This window comes from Carlito syrichta, unplaced genomic scaffold (assembly GCF_000164805.1).
Source record: "Carlito syrichta isolate Samal-C Ts95f unplaced genomic scaffold, Tarsius_syrichta-2.0.1 Scaffold301780, whole genome shotgun sequence".
Lineage (NCBI taxonomy): Eukaryota > Metazoa > Chordata > Mammalia > Primates > Tarsiidae > Carlito > Carlito syrichta.
The window spans coordinates 351,347-374,144 of NW_007245876.1; the positions used below are offsets into that span (position 1 = coordinate 351,347).

The 22,798-nt window shown below is 39.9% G+C and overlaps 2 protein-coding genes and 1 pseudogene across 9 annotated transcripts in view; 2 read left to right on the plus strand and 1 right to left on the minus strand.

Annotated features, from left to right (window-relative positions):
- Positions 1–22,798, minus strand: part of PARG (poly(ADP-ribose) glycohydrolase) — a 168,638-nt gene that overhangs the window by 131,766 nt on the left and 14,074 nt on the right. The window contains exons 2-6 of one of the 6 annotated variants that reach the window (XM_021710972.1): positions 20,231–20,234; positions 12,138–12,452; positions 6,188–6,254; positions 4,607–5,590; positions 3,368–3,551 (exon numbers count right to left, since the gene is read on the minus strand). In XM_021710972.1, coding sequence (XP_021566647.1) covers positions 3,368–3,551; positions 4,607–5,590; positions 6,188–6,254; positions 12,138–12,357 — 1,455 coding nt within the window. In that variant the 5' untranslated portion in view covers positions 12,358–12,452; positions 20,231–20,234. Of the gene's footprint in view, positions 1–3,367; positions 3,552–4,606; positions 5,591–6,187; positions 6,255–12,137; positions 12,660–20,230; positions 20,235–22,798 lie in introns of those variants that run through there. The other 5 variants (XM_021710973.1, XM_021710974.1, XM_008055215.2 and 2 more) reach the window with 5 other exon arrangements.
- Positions 12,656–22,798, plus strand: part of LOC103257516 (mitochondrial import inner membrane translocase subunit Tim23) — a 28,308-nt gene continuing 18,165 nt past the window's right edge. Inside the window, exons 1-4 of one of the 3 annotated variants that reach the window (XM_008055216.1) lie at positions 12,656–12,939; positions 15,775–15,833; positions 21,999–22,092; positions 22,354–22,438. In XM_008055216.1, the coding sequence (XP_008053407.1) occupies positions 12,834–12,939; positions 15,775–15,833; positions 21,999–22,092; positions 22,354–22,438 (344 nt within the window). In that variant the 5' untranslated portion in view covers positions 12,656–12,833. The remainder of the gene's footprint in view (positions 12,940–15,774; positions 15,834–21,998; positions 22,093–22,353; positions 22,439–22,798) is intronic. The other 2 variants (XM_021710981.1, XM_021710980.1) reach the window with 2 other exon arrangements.
- On the plus strand, positions 19,537–20,719 carry LOC103257520 (annotated as a pseudogene).

Genomic DNA, 22,798 nt, shown 5'->3' on the forward strand with positions numbered 1-22,798 from the left:
AGTTCCAGCTACTTGGAAGGCTGAGGCGGAAGGATCGCAGGAGCCCAGCAGGTCGAGGCTGCGGTGGCCGGGAGCGGCCACTGCACTCCAGTCTGGGCGACAGAGTGAGACTCCAACTCAAAAAAAAAATTATCCATGTCCTATCAACTTATCTCAAAACAACGCAGTCTTCTATTTTCTCTTTTTTAAGTCCCATGATTATTACCCTATCTCAGTTATTTTCAAACTTTTTAAAACAGCAGAGTTGCTAGGCCACAGTGGCTCAATTTGTAATCCCAGAACTTTGAGAGGTCAAAGAGGGATGATGGTTTGCACCCAAGAGTTCAAGACCAGTCTAGGCAACATAGCAAAACCTCATCTCCACAGAAAAATCAAAAAATTAGCCAGACATGGTAGTACACACCTGTAGTCTGAGCTACTTGGAAGGTTGAGGCAGAAGGATTGTCTGAACCCAAAAGGTTGAGGCTGCAGTGAGTCGGGATCATGCCACTGTACTCCAGCCTGAGCAACAAAGTAAGATCCCAACTCAAAAACAAAAAAGCAAAGATCTTTTTTTCCCTTGAGAAATCTGACATGAAGTCATTATATTTAAATCAAATTAAAGCTATTTTTATAAATATAATTTTCACAGTAACTTTTACTTACTCTAACATCAATAAGTGACAATGAGACTTTGTTAAGAAATACAAAACTTGGGGTAGGGACGGTGGCTCACGCCTGTAATCCTAGCACTTTGGGAGGCTGAGGTAGGAGGACTGCTTGAGCCCAGGAGTTCAAGACTAGCCTAGACAACATAGTGAGACCTTGTCTCTATAAAAAATAAAAAAAAATAGTCAAGCGTAGTAGCACATGCCTGTAGTCCCAGCTACTCAAGAGGTAGAAGCAAATCACCTGAGCCTAGGAGGTTGAGGCTGCAGTGAGCCAGGATCACGCCACTGCACTCCAGCCTGGGCAACAGAGTGAGACTTTAAAAAAAAAGGGAACACAAAATTTGAAATCAGGAGTTAGGAATGAAAGTTTATATCAATCTACCATTTAATTTACATATATAACTCTTATACGATATTAAGAAAAATCTTGGTTTGTGCACATATACATATACACACACACACACACACACACACACACACACACACACACACACACACAAATAGTTGCAAATGGTATTTATTTATTTATTTTTTCAGTTGAGGTGTCAGGTTGGAGTGCAGTGGGATAATCATGGCTCAACCTTGGCCTCCTGGGCTCAGGTGATACTTCTGTCTCAGCCTTCCAAGTAGGTGAGACCTACAGGTGCACGCCACTATGCCTGGCAAGTTTTTTTTTAATTTTTGTAGAGATGGGGGTCTGGCTATGTTACACAGGTTGGTCTCGAACTACTGGGTTCAAGCAATCCTCTCGCCTCAGCCTCCCAACATGATGGGATTACAGACGTGAGCCATTTCACCTGGAGGCAACAGTTCTTAAACTATTATTTTAATGTTTAAGGAAACCCTTCAGATAAACAGCAGCAACAAGAGGACCTTGGCTCTGTGGTCTGCACAAAAATGGGTTACCTTGGTACAAACTGCTGGTTAAAATGTAGAATTAAGCATCTTCAAATTTGATTGTGTTTATTAGCTCTTTTATTATAGGTTTTTCACTTAAAAATATTGAAAGAAATTTGAGCCAAACTTCAAAAGAACCCCTGAAATACTTCTGTGAAGCACAATTTATAACCAGTTTCCTTATTATTCTTCATCTGAGCTCTTACATTACCTCTCCCTACTTCCAAAGTATCCTTATTTCTATTTTCCTTACATGTAGCTGTCTGATCAATCTTGCTACAGTACAATTATTGCCTGCACAGACTTGACATAGTTGCTGGCACCTGAAGCCCTCTGTGATATAGACCACTTTTGAGTCTTTTTTTCCTTCATTCCTCACTCAAACTCCATGTTCTAGAAAACCAACCATTTTCCATTTCTAAACCAACAAGCTTTCAGCCATACAACCTTTTCTTACAAATCTTATATGTATGTCTGGAATTCTCTTGTCTTATTAACTCCACTTCAGAATTTCTGTTCATCTTTTAGAGCTCAACTCAAACCCCACAACTCTGCTCAATGTCATTCTCACCTCTAAATCTGCTAAAGAATTCTAAATTTCAAAATATTTATCATATCTAGACTGAGTTGTACAATAAAATGGATTGTGTCTTGATTTAAGTAGTACCAAGCAATCTAATAAATGAGAAAATTATTTAAAACTACGTAAGTGATGAAATTCTTCTAAAACTGGATTGCAACGATGGTTACATAGTTCAATAAACTGACTAAATATCACCAAATCAAACACTTGAAATGGGTGAATTTTGTATATCTCAAAAAAATTGTTTTTCAAAAATAGAACTCATAGGAAATATAAAAGAGGTTACTGGGAACTAGGAGAAACAGGGAACGAGGTGCTATTTATTACTTAATAAGTACAGAGTTTCAGTTCGGGAAGATGAAAAAGTTCTGGAAAGATAGTGGTGATGCTTACACAACATTCAACGTCACTGAATTGTACACTTAAAAATAGTTAAAAGGGACTGGCCTGTTGGCTCTTAACACTATGTGAGGCTGAGGCAAGAGTCTTGAACCCAAGAGTTTGAGACCAGCCTGGGCAACACAGTGAAACCTCCTCCTTACAAAAAGATAAATTTTAATTAGCTAGGCATTAGTGGCACATGCCTCTAGTCCCAGCTATTCAGGAGGTTGAGGAGCTAGAATTGTTTGAGCTTAGGAGGTTGAGGATGTGGTGAACTGTACCACTGCACTCCAGCCTAGGAGACAGAACTAGACCCTGACTCAATAATAATAACAGTAACAACAATAATAATAACAATGATAAGGCAAATTTGGTGTTTTTTTTTTATCACATAAAAGAAAACTAGGTTGGTTTTAGAACATGTTGAGCTCGAGATACCTGTGAGGCAGTAACGAAGATGTCTACAAGAATCAAAAGCTCAGAAAGAAAAGAGGGCAAAACTGAGAATGATTTAAGGGCACTGAACCATACGTAACTTTGAATTTTAGAGACTAATCCAGTATCTAACATGCAGTAGGCACTCAACAAACACTGTTAACTGAATTAAAAAAAAAACTAGAAGAAACAAGTGGGTTTCTTAAAAATACTAAAAAAACTGTTTCACCACTGGCTGACAATGATTGTTATTAATATATGTAATTAGCTATAAGTAAGCTATCATTTTTTTTCTCCATTCTGTAGATTTCTCAGTGTTGTATATATTAAGAAAACAAAAACTTTTCATGCCTTGGTCTGTTTTCCACATTAAATCAGGACTTCCAGTCTTCTCTCATCATAATTAAGAGGTGATACCCACCCGAATAGTTACTGTGTGATTGGCAGATGGTCTCAAGAGAGGCAGCCTGATCCCACACAGAGGCATTCTTCTCATCTCCTCAATAGGAGTTCCAAGCCACTTCTTATCTGGAGAAAGGTGAGGTGGGATGTATTTAGGGATCCTCCTGTCTGTTCTTTGATGTTTGATTTCACAATGTTCTTTTCTAAGATCAAGATAAATATATAAAACCACAAATTACTTACTGTTTCAATTTCCTTGGATACACAAGTACAAAACTTACAACATTATTGTTTAAAGTATGCCATTCTTGCGCCCTCACTTCAATTTGTCTTATATTTACAATCAAAAGAAAAACATACAAAGCTTATATTAAAACCCAAGAGTTGCCGGGCTTGATGGCTCGGCCTGTAATTCCGCGCTTTGGGAGGCTGAGGTGAGTGGATTGCCTGAGCCCACGGGTTCGAGACCCGCCTAGGCAACTTGGCGAGACCTCATCTCTACAATAAATCCAAAAACAAAAAAACAAAAAACCCAAGAGTTAATTTTCATTAGTCCTTGGAAGAAATTTCCAAACACATGTAAATCACCTTCTGAAAACAGAAATGAGTCATGATTATGGTTCATAGTGTCAGCTACTGCTCAGGTTTTCACACAGTAATTTTCAGTGAAATGAACTCACTATTATATGCTGACTGCACTATCTCAGAAAATTGAGATCACAGAAATTACTGAGTAGGCTTTAAGATTCTATTTGGGACAATGCCAAAAAAAATAAGTTTTTAGTTAGACATACCTAGATTTAAATCCCAGCATCACCACCCAGAAATTACATGATTTCAGCAAATTCTCTAACCCAAATCTCAATTTTCTCATTTGTAAAGTGAATACGATACCACCTACCTGCCTGCAAGAGCATAAGAGAAAGTGTTTTTTAAAAAAAGTGTAATATACAATTGCCTAGAAAAATATCTGGCTACATAAACAGTAGCTACTATCAACCTAATATTTTCATGTTCTAGTAATTCCCAAAAATTCCGGAAAAAAAAGTTCATTAAACTAAAAATCTGATTTCCAATATTTTACTTCTTGTTTTCCATTTCTGGCTTTTCTAGAGTTTAAACTTGGGTGTTAAATTTAGTATAAATAGTTGCCAAGAAACACAAACATTTCTTTGCTTTACCATAAATCATAACCTTGCTAAACTCCACTATAAAATTATTCTGTTATTGGAGAGATACTCCTAATGGAAAAAATTACCTTCTGTCCTCTGCTTTGGGTATTCTCATGAAGTGGTCTGTGATTTTAGAATCCTTTTTTCCATGTTGCTTAGAATTTCTGCATTCTACATTCAAGCTAGAAGTACTTCCAGGCAGTTTAGCATTTAAATCATTAATTCCAGTGCGACTCTCTCCTTCAAATTGGAAATGTAATCTAATTTCACCGCCCTTAGTAGAGTACCGTTTCCTAAATTCAGCATCAGCTTCTCTTGTTTGGAACCTTGAAGGCTTATTTGCTGTTTGGGAGGAACAACTATCTTCTTGTTCATCAAAACCTGGACTAGTCTCCTCATCTGCTTCTGAGTCTTGACAACTATTTTTGGAATTATCTACATCCATTGGTGACTCAGGTTCACTTTCCTTCTCAAATGGAGGAGAATTTCCTAGGCGACTTTCTTGTCTACTCAATGTGTTGTCATTTTTTGGTCCAGTACCAGTGTCCTCAGAGCCAACATCTGACAACGGACTTTCTGGCACCACGTCTCTTTCTTCCTGTTGACAACTTGCACAGTCTTCCATAGGATGGCAAGACTTGCTGCACTTTTGGTGGCTTCTGGCTTCTCTGATCTGTTCACCTTCTGTAGTCTGTTTTTTATTTGCAAGCTTTACAGGTGTCAGAAATTGTTGATTATCCCTATTTTCTTCACTGTCTGTGTCACTGTGATCATCATTTTGTGGTGACTGATCAATGTTAGCATTACTGAACTTCTCTGGTACCAGAGTTACTGTCAGAGGTTCACTTTCCAAAAGCTGCTCCATATGTTTCCCTTCATTTTGCCACTTACACATGGTTGCAGTCTGATGTTGGTTCAAATATTGTGTACTTTTTTCAACAGGTGACTTATCAAGATTTAACTGAGAAACATTTTCTAATTTTTCTACATTATGTTGGTAAAAGTTATCTTTTTGTACAGAACTCATCATGGACTCTATTCTTGAATTGTTGTTTTCTTTACTATCCAAACTACAAGAGAAGAGAAAGAGCTAAAAACTTACCAATATTAAAAAAAGTCACTAATCTGATCACACCCACCCCATGTCACAGCAATAATTAAACATCTTGGGGTTACCTGAGTATGCTCTTCCATGATTCCATGTCTTTGTACATGTGCCTTAATGCCCTTGCCTCAATTGTGTGCCTGGTAAGCACCTGCCTTTCTTTCAAGTCTTTAAGTCACTTACCGCCTTACACAGTCTTCCTTCATGGCCCATAGGTAAAGATGAACATTTGTTTTTCTATATGCTAACTACTACTATACTGCTCACACCTTTACTGTTGCATCTACCACACTAGGTAGTAATTATGTGTTTCTGTGTCTGTGGCTACAGCTACATTATAAATATCCTAAAGACAGGGACTATAAACCTCTTTAATCTCTGTATCTCAAGTATGCAGGATGGTCCCTGCAGACAGGAAACTCTAAAAGAGTATTTATAAGTTGAAAGAGTGAATGTAGATGAAGAGGAACAGAAAAACAAAAAATGAGAGAAAATGCTAATAAAACAAGACAAAATATCCATGTATTGTTATTCATTTCTCTATATAGACATGTTTCTATACCTTTCTGATTCAGCTGTCTCGATTCCTTTAGTGTCCATCCAACTGGTAATAGTCTTTTGTTTGAAAACTACAAAAAAAATTAAAGTATAGTCATACATTCCTTCAAATAGGAAACACACAACACACATTATACATGCAGGGCACTATGCTAGGTTCTGTGGGTTAAAGATTAAGTACTCAAGCAATGACATCCAGTGATAAGAGATAGGATAGGAATATAAATATTATTACATAAGACATAGGTAGAAAGTGAGCACCAGTAGGTGCCTAAAAGAGTTGGTATGACCTAAAGGATAAGAGCACAGACTCTGGAGTCAGAATGTCTAGATTCATGCTGGGCATGGTGGCTCATACCTATAATTCCAGCACTTTGGGAGGCCAAGGTGGGAAGACTGCTTGAGGTTAGGAGTTTCAGATCAGCCTGGGCAACACAGCAAGACCTAATCTCTACAAAAAATTTAAAAATTTCCCGAGTGTGGTAGTGTGTGCCTGTAGTCCCAGCTCTTAGGAGGCTGATGGGGGCAGGAACACTTGAACCCTGGAGTTTGAGGTTACAGTGAACTATGATCATGCTACTGCACTTTAGTCTGGTGACAGAGTGACACTCTGTCTAAAACAAATAAATTCAATAAAACAAAATCAAATCCGGGCTTTCTCACTGGTTTCCTATGTGAATTTGTCAGGGTCATTTCTCTATGTCTCAGAAGACACATCTATAAAACATGCAAATTAACAGTATTTTTCATGACATTAATGCAAAGTTTAAATTAAATAATAATAATGCATGTGAAATGTTCAGGGCACTATATAGCATATACTTTGTAATCATTAGGGGTTTTTTTTGTTTTTAGGGGTTTTTTTTTTTGAGTTGGAGTCGTGCTCATTGCTCAGGCTAGAGTGTAGTGGCACACTCTCACAACCACAGCAGCCTCAACCTGCTGGGCTCAGGTGATCCTTCCGCCTCAGCCTTCCAAGTAGCTGGAACTACAGATGCACACCACCATGCCCAGCTAGTTTTTATGATTTATTGTAGAGACAAGGTCTCACCAAGTTGCCCAGGCTGGTCTCGAACCCCTGGGCTCAGGCAATCCTCTCACCTTGGCCTCCCAAAGTGCTGGGATTACAGGCTGAGACACCGCGCCTGGCCAATCATTAGTTTTTAATTAGCTTTATTATTTTTAAAAGTCCTGAAAAGGAATTAAGATATTTCTGAGGAAGAGACTACTTCAAGGAACAGGAGTAAGTGAAGATAACTGGTAAGATTTCCTGGGAGAGATAGTACCCAAATTATGCCTTGAAATATAATCATGCAGTCACATAAAGAGAAACCCATAAGCAAAAGCACGAATGGCAGAGAAATATAAAGAACTTAACAAGCATTGAAAGTCATGATGAGCCATAATTCCTCAAATCTAGGAGGCGCACAGTCATGCATGATAGACAGCCTGGAGGATAAATCTGAGGGGCAAGATGGAAGAGCCTATTGCCAGAAACCAGTGAGGAAGCCACTAGTATAGATCAGTGATTCCTAAACTATCTGGCTCATCAGGAAGCCAGCAATAAATAGACCCCAGGGCCACACCCCAGAACTACTGAGTCAAAATCTGTATGTGAGTATGATGGAGGTATGAGGGGAGCTGGAAACTGTATTTTTTTCTAAAACGGATTCTGATGATCATCTAGTCTAAAGAACTACTGCCCAAGAACCAAAACTACTCCTTCTGAGAGCAGTAAAACTGAGGAAACTCATCACAGACTTTACAACGATAGGGGAAGTTAAAAGTGATATTAAGCTTTAAGCTTGAGAGACTTGAAAAAATGGTGACTGCATTAAATAAAAATGGGGAATATAGAATTATGTTTTGGCAAAAAATATGATTCGGTCAATACTAAATTTGAGATGCCAGAGAGATAACTAGGTAGAAATGACCAGAAGCCAGTGGCAAAAGGAGAATTAACAGCTCAGGAGCAGGAGATGCAATATAAATGAAAGCAAACCACATTTTACATAGCCACTAGAAACAAGTGTGCTGTCCAAATTTAATATACTGAATAGGGATTTAATGTACATCATATTTTAGAATAAGAAAGCATAAGGCTGGGCACGGTGACTCATGTCTGTAATCCTAGCACTTTGGGAGACAAAGGCGGGGGACCTGCTTGAGCCCAGGAGTTTGAGACTAGCCTGGGCAACATTACAAGACCCCATCTCTACAAAAAATTAAAAAAGAAAATTAGCTGGATGTGGTGGCGCATGCCTGTAGTCCCAGCTACTTGGGAGGCTGAGGTGGAAGGATTGCCCTAAGCCAAGGTGGTCGAGACTGTAGTGAGCCATGATTGTGCCACTGTACTTCAGCCTGGGCAACACAGTAAGATCCCAATTCAAATTTAAAAAAAAAAAAGGAAAAACTCATAAACATTCTTAACCATTCTCTAAATTGCAATGTAAGAATTTTGGCACCCTAAGTCATAGACTCATTCTTATTTATCTATGTCTCCTAAAACACTATAATCTGAGTAAAACATGCATGTGCAAATATATGAAAATCAACGTTTATTTATGACTGAGCTAATGGTATAATAACTATCAAACTTGGAGAGAATTTTATACCAGAAATATATTCAGTTTCCATGTAATCTTTACCTTCTACAAAATCCTAGTCCAGCTAGTAAAAACTATTTTATTAGTATTTTTTTTTTGAGTTGGGGTCTCACCCTGTCACCCAGATTGGAGTGCAGTGGCACACTCCCGGCCCCCGCAGCCTCCACCTGCTGGGCTCCGGCGATCCTTCTGCCTCAGCCTTCCAAGTAGCTGGAACTACAGGCGCACACTACCACACCCGGCTAATTTTTTTATTTATTGTAGAGATGAGGTCTCACCAAGTTGCCCAGGCGGGTCTCAAACTCGCAGGTTCAGGCATATCTGTATTTTTAAATAACTTCTATCACAAAAAAGTAATGACATAAAGTTCATATTTCTTGTTGTTAAACATCAATACTTTAGTGATTTTATTTAGTATTTCTACAACAAATCAGGCTTCAGATTTTAAAAAATGAGCTTCAGGCAGAAAGGAGTAATAGGATGAACCACCTGATTCTCAGACTTTCTATAGCTTCATCTATTCTATTTTTTTTTCTTTTTAAGACAGAGTCTTGCTCTGTTGCCTAGGCTAGAATGCAGTGGCATGATCACAGCTCACCACAGCCTCAACCTTCTGAGCTCAGGCAATAATTCCACCTCAGTAAATGGAACTACAGGCTTGTGCCACCACACCCTGATTTTTTTTTTTTTTTGGTAGCAACAAGGTCTCACTATGTTGCCCAGGATGGCTTCGAACTCCTAGGCTCAAGAGATCCTCCTGCCTCAGCCTGTCAAAGTACTGGGATTACAGGCATGAGCCACAATGCCTGGTCTCTCTATTTAATTTCTTATACACAGCAAGTATAGTTCAGGAAATCCTCTTATTACAAACCAGCATGTGCCAAAACACTCATTCACTCCATCAATTTAGAATTAAAAATTTTTTTTTTCCATAAATGTAAGTATTCAACGTAAGGATGCAATGACTAGGTTCCTATAATAAATATGAAGCATAGTGCTATAGGGATAAGTCTACAAAACCTAATGACTGCACTTTAGTGCAGTCTTATTGCCATCAGTAATATCACTCAGTAACCAATGTATTTCAGTGAGTAGGTCATTCAATTAACAACATCATCTCATGAAAAATCAGAAGTGTTTCGGTGAAGCTGAAAGAAAAGAGAGCTTTCTTCTGCAGTCCTGACACTAAGAAGGTGTTCAGCTTCAGGCTTCAAAAGGATGAAGGAGGAAAAGCAAGAGGTGAGGTACCCATACTTCCTGCTAATAAAACATTCCTCAATCCTTCTGAGGACCCCCAGAGAAAGGACTGCTTACTTTCTCTTTCCAATATCACTACTTCTGGCTTCAAGCAGTTTCTTTCCCAACAAATCACAGGAGTGTTTCAGAGCTTACTCCTGAAGTAAGCATAAAATGATGTTTTCCAGGTTTCCTATGAACTTCTTTATTTTAACTAGAAATAATCACAGCACACAAAAAAAGAGGCAATAAGAAGTAATAAAAACATACACAATCTAGAGTCAGATAATCCTGGATTGAGATCTTTGCTCCATCACTTACTAGTACTGTCTTGGTCAAGTTACATCACTTCTCTGAGACTTTATTTCCTCACTCAGAAAATAGGGTTAACACCTACTTCCAAGGATTATGTGGGTCAATGAAAAGACAAAAATGAGAGAAAATATTAAGCGTCCAGTCTCACAAAGCAGATACTCAACAAATAAATTCTCAACACTTCCACCCAATCTTTTTTTCACTGAGATCAGTACTTCAACTTTATTCTGACTTCACATCATTTACACTTATTCTCATCAGTAATATTACTCAGTAACTAAGGTATTTCAATGAACGGGCCATTCAATTAACAGCTACAGATACAGGCAAAAGGCACAAAATGTGGCAAAATTCACCCACATTTCAAAGAAACACCCCACTTTTGAAATGCTCTCTTCTCTGACACAACACAAGCCTGGCTTTCCTCCTACCACTATAGTCACTTCTCTTCAGTTTATCCATAAATGTTAGTGTTCCTAAAGAGATGAGAGGATTGCCTGAGCTCAGGGGTTTGAGACCAGCCTGGGAAACTTGGTGAGACCTCGTCTCTACAATAAATCAAAAAATTAGGCCGGGCTTGGTGGCTCAGCCTGTAATCCCGCATTTTGGGAGGCTGAAGTGAGTGAATTGCCTGAGCCCGCGGGTTCGAGACCCGCCTGGGCAACTTGGCGAGACCTCATCTCTACAATAAATCAAAAAAATCAGCCAGGCATGGTGGCACATGCCCGTAGTTCCAGCTACTTGGAAGGCTGAGGCGGAAGGATCGCAGGAGCCCAGCAGGTGGAGGCTGCGGTGGCCAGGAGTGTGCCACTGCCCTCCAGCCTGGGTGACAGAGTGAGAGTCCCACTCAAAAAAAAAAAAAAAAAAATTAGCCGAGCGTGGTGGCATGCGCCTGTAGTTCCAGCTACTTGAAAAGCTGAGGCAAAAGGATCACCTGAGCCCAGCAGGTCAAGGCTGCGGTGACCATGAGCATGCCACTGCACTCCAGCCTAGGCAACAGAGCGAGACTCCAACTCAAAAAAAAAAAGAAAGTTGAAAATCCTTAGTGCTGCCTACATACCCAGTTTGTACCACTCTGCAGTCCCATCTCTCACTACTCTCCCCGGTTCCCCTGTTCACTCTATCCATCATTTGTACTCCTGAAACACTTCCTTACTTCCTCTTTATCTAGCTAACTTCTACTCACTTTTTCTCAGAATAAGCATCTCATCTTACAAAAGATTATCTGTGATCCCACAAATTAGGTTAGGTAGAACAATCTGTCCCAAACTTATCTAAACATCCATCACCCTTTATTATAATGACTTTTGTTACTATCTGTTTGGATAGGTTTTAGGGTATGAAGGCAGAGATTAAGTTTCTCTTGTTCACTGTACGCCATGGCCAAGCACAATACCAGCTTAGACTAACAGCTCTGCATCCTGGAGCCTAGAATCTGAACAAATGAAGCTGCAACCGCTTTCTTTCCATCTAGAGACTGAAGAAACTACTGCTTCACAACAGACTTCCTTGGGCAAATTTCTCAAGGAAATCTGAAGCAGCAAACAGGTGGGGTGTCTTGCCATTTTGCGCCCTGTGAGCAAATAAATGCTCCTCAGGGTTTCTCACACCACCAATCACATCGGGAAAAATGCAGCCCCATTTCCCCCATTAGTAGCTTTGGGGGCTCAGCAAATAGACCTCAGCGTGATGCACACAAGAACCGGAAAGGAGTGACTGGCGCCCTGGGTCCTCACGCTGAGGGCAGGAAGAGATTTGGACCAAGGCAAAGGACAGAGATTTTTTTCCCCCACGTACCAAGCGAGGTGGCGCTGCCTCTGTGCGATCCCGCCCGCCTTGGAACGCAGCCTGGCGAGTACGGTGAAACCCTGAATTGCACGTGAGCGTCCTTGGGGTCGAGGACGCGCTTCTGCCTGCCGGGAAAGCTCCGGGCGTCGGAAGCAGCCGGCGGAGAAGTTGCAGCGGCGCCCCAGCGGGGTCGCTTGGTGCAGGGCTCACAGTCGGGGCCCACATTCATGCTGGGACCCGCAGCGAAGAGTCCCCGGGCCGGCCCGGGCGGAGAGCCTCATTCACTAACCCTGAGAGGGACGGACTGCGCCTCCGTCTTAGCGCCTCCCCGCACCATTCCCTCTCTGCCGCTGCCTGCTTCGGCAATTGCTGATTCGCCGGCCTCCCGAGTCAGGCCTTATGCAGTCGCCTGCCTTCCCTCTTCCACTGGCACCCCACCTGCCTCAGGATGCGCCGCTTTGATTCGGGTTTCGTTCACTTTCCCACCACCGGAAAGCTACCGTCAGGCGCTTCCGACTTCCGGGGCGTACATTGCCGCAAAGCGGAAGTGTGGTGCTTAGCGGGAACCGGCGCCCGGAAGGTCAGCGTGTGAAGGAGGCGGTGGTAACGCGGGGCTACCCGCTGTTACCGAGGAGCAGCCGCCCAGCAGAAGACCCCCGACCTGAGGCAGCGGCGGAAAGCAGTCAGGCAGTTTGCTGCGACACCATGGAAGGCGGCGGGGGAAGTGGCAACAAAACCACAGGGGGGTTGGCCGGCTTTTTCGGAGCCGGCGGAGCAGGTTACTCCCACGCGGATTTGGCTGGCGTCCCGCGTGAGTATCGGGCCTAGCTTTCGGATATTTCTAACTGGCTTTTGCATCTACACTAAATTTGCCTAGTCCGTTGTTTATTGCTTCGTGTTTGTTTTGATTTTCCTTCCAGGCTGAACTCAGAGGTCTCATTACCAATGTTGGGGTTAGTGTGTACTTGTGGCCGCTCTTTACGGAACTAAGGAGTTTTTAAGGTCACAGATCACCGGGGAGCTCTTCTTGATTGACGTGGTCTCGAGAGATGGTGTTTGTTGTTTAACGTTTATATCCATATCTTGTCTATTTTTCGTCGCATACGTTACTGTGTGTTGGGCCGTGTGCTTGGCCCCTTTGGGATAAATGAGCCCAAGATAGCAAGCCTGCAGGTAACTTTTCAGCATAAAGTGACATGATCCAAACCCCAGAGTATCCCTCTGGGTAAAAAAACTCAATAAATTGCATGCAGATGAGAAATAAATGTAAATTAATACAGACTGGGAAACCGTCTGGAGGAACAGAGAAGTAAGATGAACCTTTTTTTTTAAATTGGAGTCTCACTCTGTCCCCCAGGCTGGAGTGCAGTGGCAAGCTCACTGCCACTGCAGCCTCGAATCTTCGCCTTAGCTTTCCAAGTAGCTGGAACTACAGATATGCACTACCATGCCTCGTTGATTTTTTTGATTTATTGTAGAGACGAGGTCTCACCATGTTGCCCACGCTGGTCTCTAACCCGTGGGCTCCCAAAGTGCTGGGGTTACAGGCTTGAGCCACCGCACCCAGCCGAGATGAACTTTGAAAGTAAAAGAACTTTAAAAAGACTTATAGACATGAAGAAAGAAGCCAGGTAAGAGTTAAAGGAAAGGAAATATGCAAGATCAAGGATGCACAGGCATGAATACCTTGCTTGTGCCTCTCCTCAATCCTATGGATATACATTTCAGATCTTTGGGACTTTGTAATCTTGAGTATTCATCTGGTAAATAGAACTTGGACTTAAAAGTATTAGGCAGTTGGTGGTAGATAAAGGTTTACAAAAGTATTTTCTTTCTTGAGAATTTTTATAGTATTTCTCTAGGTCTTTTATACTAAACCAAAAAAAAAGAACTATCATGTCCCTACTGTCACCTTTGTCAAGACTGAATGTAGAACACGGTTTTATATTAGTCTTAGGATCTCAGTTTCAGAGCACAAAGGGCACTCACTACCTTAATGTGGCAAAGTATTGTTAGACTAATTTGATTGAGATTTGAAGGTAAATTGAGGTTCTAGAGGATGAATACCATTCATTTGAGTCCCTATAATGTGCCAACTGTTTTTCTGGATGCAGGACTGAAATGGTTTAAAAAAAAAGACGATTCTGGCTTTTATGGAGCTTATATAATACTGCGGTAAGCCAGCTAACATAAATAAAAACATCACAGATAATGATAAATGCTGTAAAGGAAATGAGATAGAGTCATGAGGCGGTGATGAGAACAGGAATCCCCTTTAGAATGGGTTGGGGGAAAGCAACTAAAAGGAGTTGACATTTGAACTGTGACCTGAATACAATACAAATGCCTGGGAGACAAGTGTCCATCCAGGATAATGGCTAGAACAAATGTCCCAACAAAAAACAAACTTGGTATGTTGAAGGAACAGCTGGTAGGCCAGTGTGTCTGCAGAGTTACAAAGCAGTTGGAGTGATTGAAGAGAATGAGATCAAACTAGTAGGGGATGGCAGCTAATGTTGGTTTTAGTAAGCCATGGTAAGGAGTTTGGATTTGATTACAAGTATAGAGGAAAGTCATTAGGACTGATTTCCTTTTCTTAAGAAAATCACAGCCAGGCTTGGTGGCTCAGCCTGTAATCCCAGCATTTTGGGAGGCTGAGGTGAGTGGATTGCCTGCCCGCGGGTTCAAGACCCACCTGGGCAACTTGGCGAGACCTCATCTCTACAATAAATCAAAAATTAGCTGGGCGTGGTAGTGCGCGCCGGTAGTTCCAGCTACTTGGAAGGCTGAGGCGGAAGGATCACCAGAGCCCAGCAGCTCGAGGCTGCGGTGGCCAGGAGCAGCCACCGCACTCCAGTCTGGGTGACAGAATGAGACTCCAACTCAAAAAAAGAAAATCACTTAAGGGAAAGAGATGCAAAGAGTTAGATAGGAGGTTGTTGCATGACATTTAGTAGTTGAACTAGGATGGTAGCAACAGCTATGACAATGAGTAACACAATTCAAAATACATGTTGAAAAGAAAAGTAATAGGACTTTCAATTGATGAAACGATCGGAGTCACGGGTAATGCACAGATTTCCAAAGATTGACAAAAGTAGTGGAATCCAAGTCTGGCCCTCTGAGAGTTTACATATTTCTTTGCACAGACCCTCCCCCATCCGTTTGGTAATGAACCAAGAATTCCCTACCCTGCCACGGTAAATCAACTGTCAGAAACAACAAGATCTGAAGGACCTGCCTTGAAACATTTTTATAACATGTGCACAGTCAGAAAACTAAACCCAACCACTCTTTTTCCCATGAAATTGGTTCATCTCAGTCTTATTTTGCAATGTGCATAATTGTCAAATATTCTTGTAGTAAAGTGAAATAAATTAGCTTTATAATTGGCATGGGCTGTGCTTCCTGCTAGTTTGCTCATTTGATCTTATTGGTATTAGACTCTGAGCCACCCCTACAAGACCTGGTTTGGGATTGAGGGTCACAAGGCGAGTTATCCCCCAGACTAACAGAGAATAAAATGGAGAAATTTTTCGTATTCAGTGAGCCTGTAAAAATTGCAAAGCACATGTAACAATCAGCTGAATTAACTAACTGAAATAAAGAATTTTGTTGTGATACGACATTTTTTTTTTCTTTCTAGTAACTGGTATGAACCCTCTGTCTCCTTATTTAAATGTGGATCCACGATATCTTGTGCAGGTAAGATTAAGATTTTCTAGTTCGGTACTTTATCTTACTATTAAAAAAAAACAAATAATTATGCCATCTTGAACTATGATATACATTTCTTGAGGTACTAAGTCTCTCTTCTGTATTTACCCTTTTTTTCCTCACAAGCCCTAGGGATTTGGATTACATCTCTGCGTGAAACTAGTTAACTCCCTGCAAAGGTTTATTTTTTAAAACTAACAAATTAATTTTTTTAAAGCACCCCAGTGTGAGTACTGGGGTACATAGTTGAAAAGTTTGTTTTTAACCCCCATTTTGTGGTATCAGGGTATTAGACTAAGTGTCAGAAACTTCAAAGAGTAGTATTTGAATCCAAGATCTCTTGGATATCTTAGGAAAGCAAGGTTGATTTAACATCTGAAAATTAATGTACTGAACCATATAAACTTAAAGCAATTAAAGAAGGAATTCAGGACATAAACCCACATGCTTTTCTCAGAGTCATAAAAAGCATTTGACAAACTCCAGCGCTCCCATTATGATTTAAAAAAATAAACTAGACATTAAAAAGACTTCTTCAACCTGATAAATGACATCTACAGAATATCCAAAGATAACGTATTTAATGGTGAAAGGCTGAATACTTTCCCCCTAAGATCAGGAACAAAACAAGTGTGTTCACTTCTGTTCAACATTGTCTAGCCAGGGCAGTTAGGCAAGAGAATAAAATGGCATCCAAATTGAAAAGGAAGAAGTTAAACTACCAATTTACAAATGTTATTCTATTACCCATAGAATATCATAAGAAAACCACAAAAAACTATTGGAACTAATAAACGAGTTGAGCAAAGTTCCAGAATACAAGATCAATATACATAAATCAGTTATATTTCTATACAGTAGCAATGCACACTCCAAAATGAAGTTACAAAACAATTTCATTATCAGTAGCATCAAAAATAATAAAATAGGCTGGGCATGGTGGCTCTTGCCTGTAATGCAGCACTTTGGGAGGCAGAGGCAAGAGGATTGCCTGAACTCAGGAGTTTGAGACCAGCCTGAGCAACTTGAAATCTTATCTCTACAATACATCAAAAAATTAGCCAGGCATGGTGGCACATGCCTGTGGTTCCAGCTGCTTGGAAGGCTGAGGCGGAAGGATTGCATGAGCCCAGCAGGTGGAGGCTGTGGTGGCCGTGAGCATGCCATTGCACTCCAGCCTGGGTGACAGAGTGAGACTCCGACTCAAAAATATAAATAAATAATAATAATAAAATAGTTACAAATATATTTAAAAGGTGTAGAACTTACATTCTAAAAACAAGAAAACATTATTGAAAGAAATTAAAGAAGGGTTAAATAAATGGTAAAACATTCCATAGTCTTCTAAAATTTAATATTAAAATAGCAGCAATCTTTAAACAACAGATTTAGTGTCGTACCTATTAAAAATCCTTTAGGACTGTTTTGCAGAAATTGACAAGCTTACCATAAAATATGTAGGGAAATTTAAGGGACACCAGATTGCCAATAGTCTTAAAAAAGAACAAATTGGAGGACTTCGCAATTTCAAAACTTACTACAAAGCTATAGTAATTAAGATATTGTGATATTAGCATAAGAATAAATCTGTAGATAATGAAATGAATTCAGGGTCCAGAAATAAATCCTCACGTTATTTACAGTCACTTAGTTTTCAACAAGGGTACCAAAAATTAAGTGGCGAAAAATAGTCTTCTCAACAAATGATGTGGGACTACTGGAATCCATATGCAAAAGAATTGGACCCTGACCTCACCCCGTGTACAAACATTAAATAAAAAGACAGCCCAATTATAGAATGGGCAAAGGATTTGAATAGATATTTCTTCATGGAAATATACATACATCTTATAATCACCTGATTACTCATGGGTTCATGCCTGTAATCCCAGCACTGGTGGAAGGCTGAGACAGGGTGATTGCATGAGCCCAGGAATTCAAGACCAGCCTAGACAACATAGTGAGACCTCATCTCTACAAAAATTTTAAAAGAATAGGCTGGGCTCGGTGGCTCAGCCTGTAATCCCGCCCTTTGGGAGGCTGAGGTGAGTGAATTGCCTGAGCCTGCGGGTTCGAGACCCGCCTGGGCAACTTGGCGAAACCTCATCTCTACAATAAATCAAAAAATCAGCTGGGTGTGGTAGCACGTGCCTGTAATTCCGGCTACTCAGAAAGCTGAGGCGGAAGGATTGCCAGAGCCCAGCAAGTTGAGGCTGCAGTGGCTGAGAGCAGCCACTGCACTCCAGTCTGGGTGACAGAGTGAGACTCTGACTCAAAAAAAAAAAAGAATGATTAGGTGTGGTGGTGCATTCCTGTAGTCCCAGCTACTTAAAAAGCTGAGGTGGACGGATCACCTGAACCCAGGGGGTCGAGGTTGCTGTGAGCTGTGATTGTGCCACTGCATTCCCACCTGCATGACAGTGAGACCCCAGTTAAAAAATAAAAATCACATGAAAGCCTTCCAGTGTCATAAGTTAGAGAAATTCAAATCACAGAACCACAACGAGATGCCCCTTACACTCACCAAGATGACTAATCAAAAAAGCAGACAATAACAGTAACAAGTATTGGTGAGAATATAGAGAAATTGGACCTTTATACATTGTTAGTGATAATGTAAAATGATACGGCTGCTCTAGAAACAGTCTAGAAGTACCTCAAAATGTTAAAAATAGTTATCTTATGAGCCAGTGATTCTTAAGTATACTGAATACCCAAAAGAATTGAAACTGTGTACATACAAGTTGTAAGTGCGTGTTCATAGTACCATTAATCATTAAAAGTGGAAACAATTTAAATGTTAATCAGTCGATTATTAGACAGACAAAATGTGGCATATCCATACAATAGAATGTTATTTGGCAGTAAAAATAATTAATTATTGGTACATGGTGCAACATGAATGAACCCTGAACACTTGCTAAATGAAAGAAGCCAGTCATAAAAGACCACATATTGTGATTCTACTTACATAAAATGTCCAGAATAGGCAATTATATGGATAGAGAAAATAGATTACTGGCTGTCTAGGGTCGGGAGTAAATGGGCAATGGTTACTAATGGGTACCAGGTTCTATTCTTGTTGCACAACTCTGAATATAATAAAAACCATTGAATTGTCTGCTTTAAATAGGTGAACTATATGATTGCATGAGTTATATATCAGTGGTGTGTGTATGAGTTTGTTTATTTTTAGAAGCAATGTCTTTTTTGTGGGGGTTGGAGTCTTTTGGCTGTCACCCAGGCTGGAGTGCAGTGACTCGTTCATGGCCACTGCAGTTTCCACCTGCTAGGCTCAGGCACTCCTGCCACTTCAGCCTTCCAAGTAGCTGGAACTACAGGCACGCGCCACCATGCCCTGCTAATTTTTTGATTTATTGTAGAGCTGAGGTCTTGCCAAGTTGCCCAGTCTGGTCTCGAACGCTTGGGCTCAGGCAATCCTCTCACCTCGGCCTCCCAAAGTGCTGGGTTTAGAGGCGTGAACCACTGCACCTGGCCTAGAAACAGGGTCTTTTGTGCCCAGGCTAGAGTGTAGTAGTATGACCATAGCTGTAGTACACAGCAGGCTGACCGTGGAAAACCTAAATTTAAAGATGATACCTTAATAAGAACTAGATTTTTTTGAAACATTTTTCTATACTTTTGAAGGTTGAGACATCTGAAATAGTGCCCATCAACTCACCATAGAGTGATGTTGGCAGCAACGTTTATCCGATACCCTACGTGTAATTTTTCTTGCTAGTGCTTTTGTATTGTCACTACTCTTACATCCTCACTGAAATGGTTTTAAATTCCACTGAGTAATCTTCCTCTTGTTAGTCCAGATGAACATCTGGTATAAAAACAAGGAGAGTTTAAATATTTTTCATATCCATGGTACCCTCAATTTAAGATTATACAAATTTTTGCATAATCTCAGCCTTCTTTTTTGGCAGATACATTAATGCCCATTCTTGGATTTATTTCTCTTCTATGTTACCAGACAGTGATACTTAAGATATTTTAGTGACACTAGTGTTCCAGAATGTCAGCAGTACAAGTCTAACAAGAACGTTTCACCATATGTTTCTTACATTCATTGTATTAACATACTAGTATTTTGTTGTCAACCTTGTGTGTGAATTAATGTACATTTGCTTGCAACCCTTGTGGCGGTCTTATAACTGTTTATAGTAGTTGAAGAGTGAATTGGTGCTGACTTGCTCGTGTGCTTGCTTGTTAATGGTCATCATGGCCATTTTTAAAAGAAATTTCCTACTCTTAATTAGTGATCCATTTCTGGATTGAAGGATACTTATTTACCTTACCAAATAGAGAGTTTCAGAAACCTCGAACAAGAAACACAGTTTAAAAATAAGTCATTGGTATTTGAGGGGGCAAGATACCTGCCTCGGCTTTTGCCGGTGCCATGAAACGGCTTCAGGCCCCTGAATATTTTGGCATCTTCAGCCTACCAAGACTGTGCCAAGAAGCCTCTCTTATTTCCGCATCACCCACTGGATATTTTAGTCATGTTCAGACACCAGTTGTTTCCACTGCTTCCAGACTCATCACATGCCAGAAACCTGACATGTGGTCGTACTGCAGTGATCTTTAATAGAGTGGCCTTCTTGCTTCCAAATGTCCTGAAGCTGCCAATCAGAACGGTAACATACTTCAGTTAATAAAAAGGCAAGAGAAGGTTTGTGAAGGCTGTCATCTGTGGTTTCTTCAACTTCATTCTGGCCTTTGGCTAAGGAGAAAGACTGGTTATAAGAAAAAATTATGGAAAAAGACTGCTGCAAGAAAAAAGACTCTTGAGGGAATTTGTGTTCTGCAATAAATACCAGAGTAAACTCTTAGATAAAATGATGACATCTTTCTGGAAGAGGTGAAACTGGTATGCTGATGATCCTTATCTCAAGTATCATGATTGAACCAACCTAAAAGTATAGGTCAGAAGTTTTATAGTTTCCCAGTTACTAAATATGTTTCTTTACCTACATGACTTTGTAAAAGTGAATAAGTATAAAACTTGATGTAAATTGTACCACTAAGATATAAACACACAGTGCCAACATTAAATTGATAAAAGTTTTTTTTTTAAAGTAAATGTCATTAGTTTAAAAGTAAGGAAGCACTCAAAATCTACAAAACTATGTACAGTGTATCATGATATGAAATCTGTTCACATGTTGCTTATTATTGCCCAACAGACCATTTTTGTTTGATGAGAATGGATGTACTTGCTTCTTGTGTAATTTTTGTTGAGGATGTATGTACAAGGCAGAAATTAAAAAAACAATGCAGAACTATAGTTTTCCTGATCAGGAACACGTTTACCAACATTCAGTGTTTGCTATAAGGATGTGGGAAATGGTCTTCACACTGTGTGAAGACCAAGGGTGTGACCTCTCCTTTAGAGACATATTTTAGCCATTTTTGCATGGAAATCTTGGCAGAAATGAATTTGTTTTTCTTAAAGATGTATTGATTTTTCAAAATCAATCATATCTTGCTCTTAGAGTACTATTTCTTACCCTAGGATTTTGGATGACCTTCCAGGGTTCATGCCAGATTTTGTATGCACTGACTAGAAAGGGTCTATAGGCTTTCTAAGATTATCAAAGGGATATGTGATCCCCAAACAGTTAAGAATTATTAAGGAAGTAATTTGCCTTTACATAACTGATCCAAACTGTCGTCCTTTAATAGTTTTTGCTCATTTTTTTTATTATTTGGTTTTTTACATAATAAGGCGATGCTCAATAAATTGTTGCTACTGAATGAAAGTTACTTCTTCCAGACTGATAGTCTTATCAGCTGTTACTTCTCATAGCTTTCAGAGTACCTTTCTCTAGAGCTGTCCTATCTAAACACTTTTGCACTGTTAGTTCAAATTTATCATTAAGGCACATTACATATAATCTATCAGATTTACATTATGAAGGAAACAAAGTTCTGAATGAGAATCCTTCCTAGAACTAAATATGTGTTTTGTATTTCATTTCACTTTCCTGCCTATTGTAGGAAGTTTTGGTTTTGTTTGAATAGCTGTCATTTAATTTGAGTTAGTTTAAGGTTTTTTACTGTGAAAAGCTACTTTGAAAAGTTAAACACTTCGCAAGAATTGCTGAGGGGCACTCAGCTTGGTTTTCTGTACGACTCCTTTAGGATACAGATGAGTTTATTTTACCAACTGGAGCCAATAAAACCAGGGGCAGATTTGAACTGGCCTTCTTTACCATTGGAGGATGTTGCATGACAGGTGGGTATTATTTTTTTTTCCTTAAGTGTCCTCAGTCCAAATAGTTAATGGTGATTAAACTTAAAAGCAATTAGATTGTTGGTTTCAAGGGTTTTTTTTTTAATCATTATTTGCGTTTATTTTTTTCTGTTAGATAAAAATGAAAAGAGGTCAGAGATGCAATTTTGCAGTTTGGTGGGGTATTTTTCTTTGTTTTGTTCTTTTGTTGTTGTTGTTTTTAATATTATTGTATTATTTGAATGAATTGTTATGATTTACCAGGCGCTGCATTTGGAGCAATGAATGGTCTTCGGCTAGGACTGAAGGAAACCCAGAACATGGCCTGGTCCAAACCAAGAAATGTACAGTAAGTCTCATGTAACCATTTGAGGTAGTGATGTTTAAATATTAACCTCTGCCTTGTTGGTTGCATGAGTACAACCTTGAAATTACAAATGTGCAGTATTTATATGCTTTTTTGTTTTTTTAATTTTACTCTAAGTAAAAGGATCGAAGGAGTCAGATTACTGACTCTAAGCTTTTAAAAGGAGTGACTTGAATCAATGTCCCTCAGTGAACTAGTGCTACCCAAACCTAACTTCTCAGTTATGCTTGTTTCATTCTTCAAGCCTATATAACATGCTTTCCAAATTGTTGAATTGCTAATAGAAATGTCAGATTGTTCAAGAGCATGCAGAACCATAGGGCATGGTAATAAAGACATCAG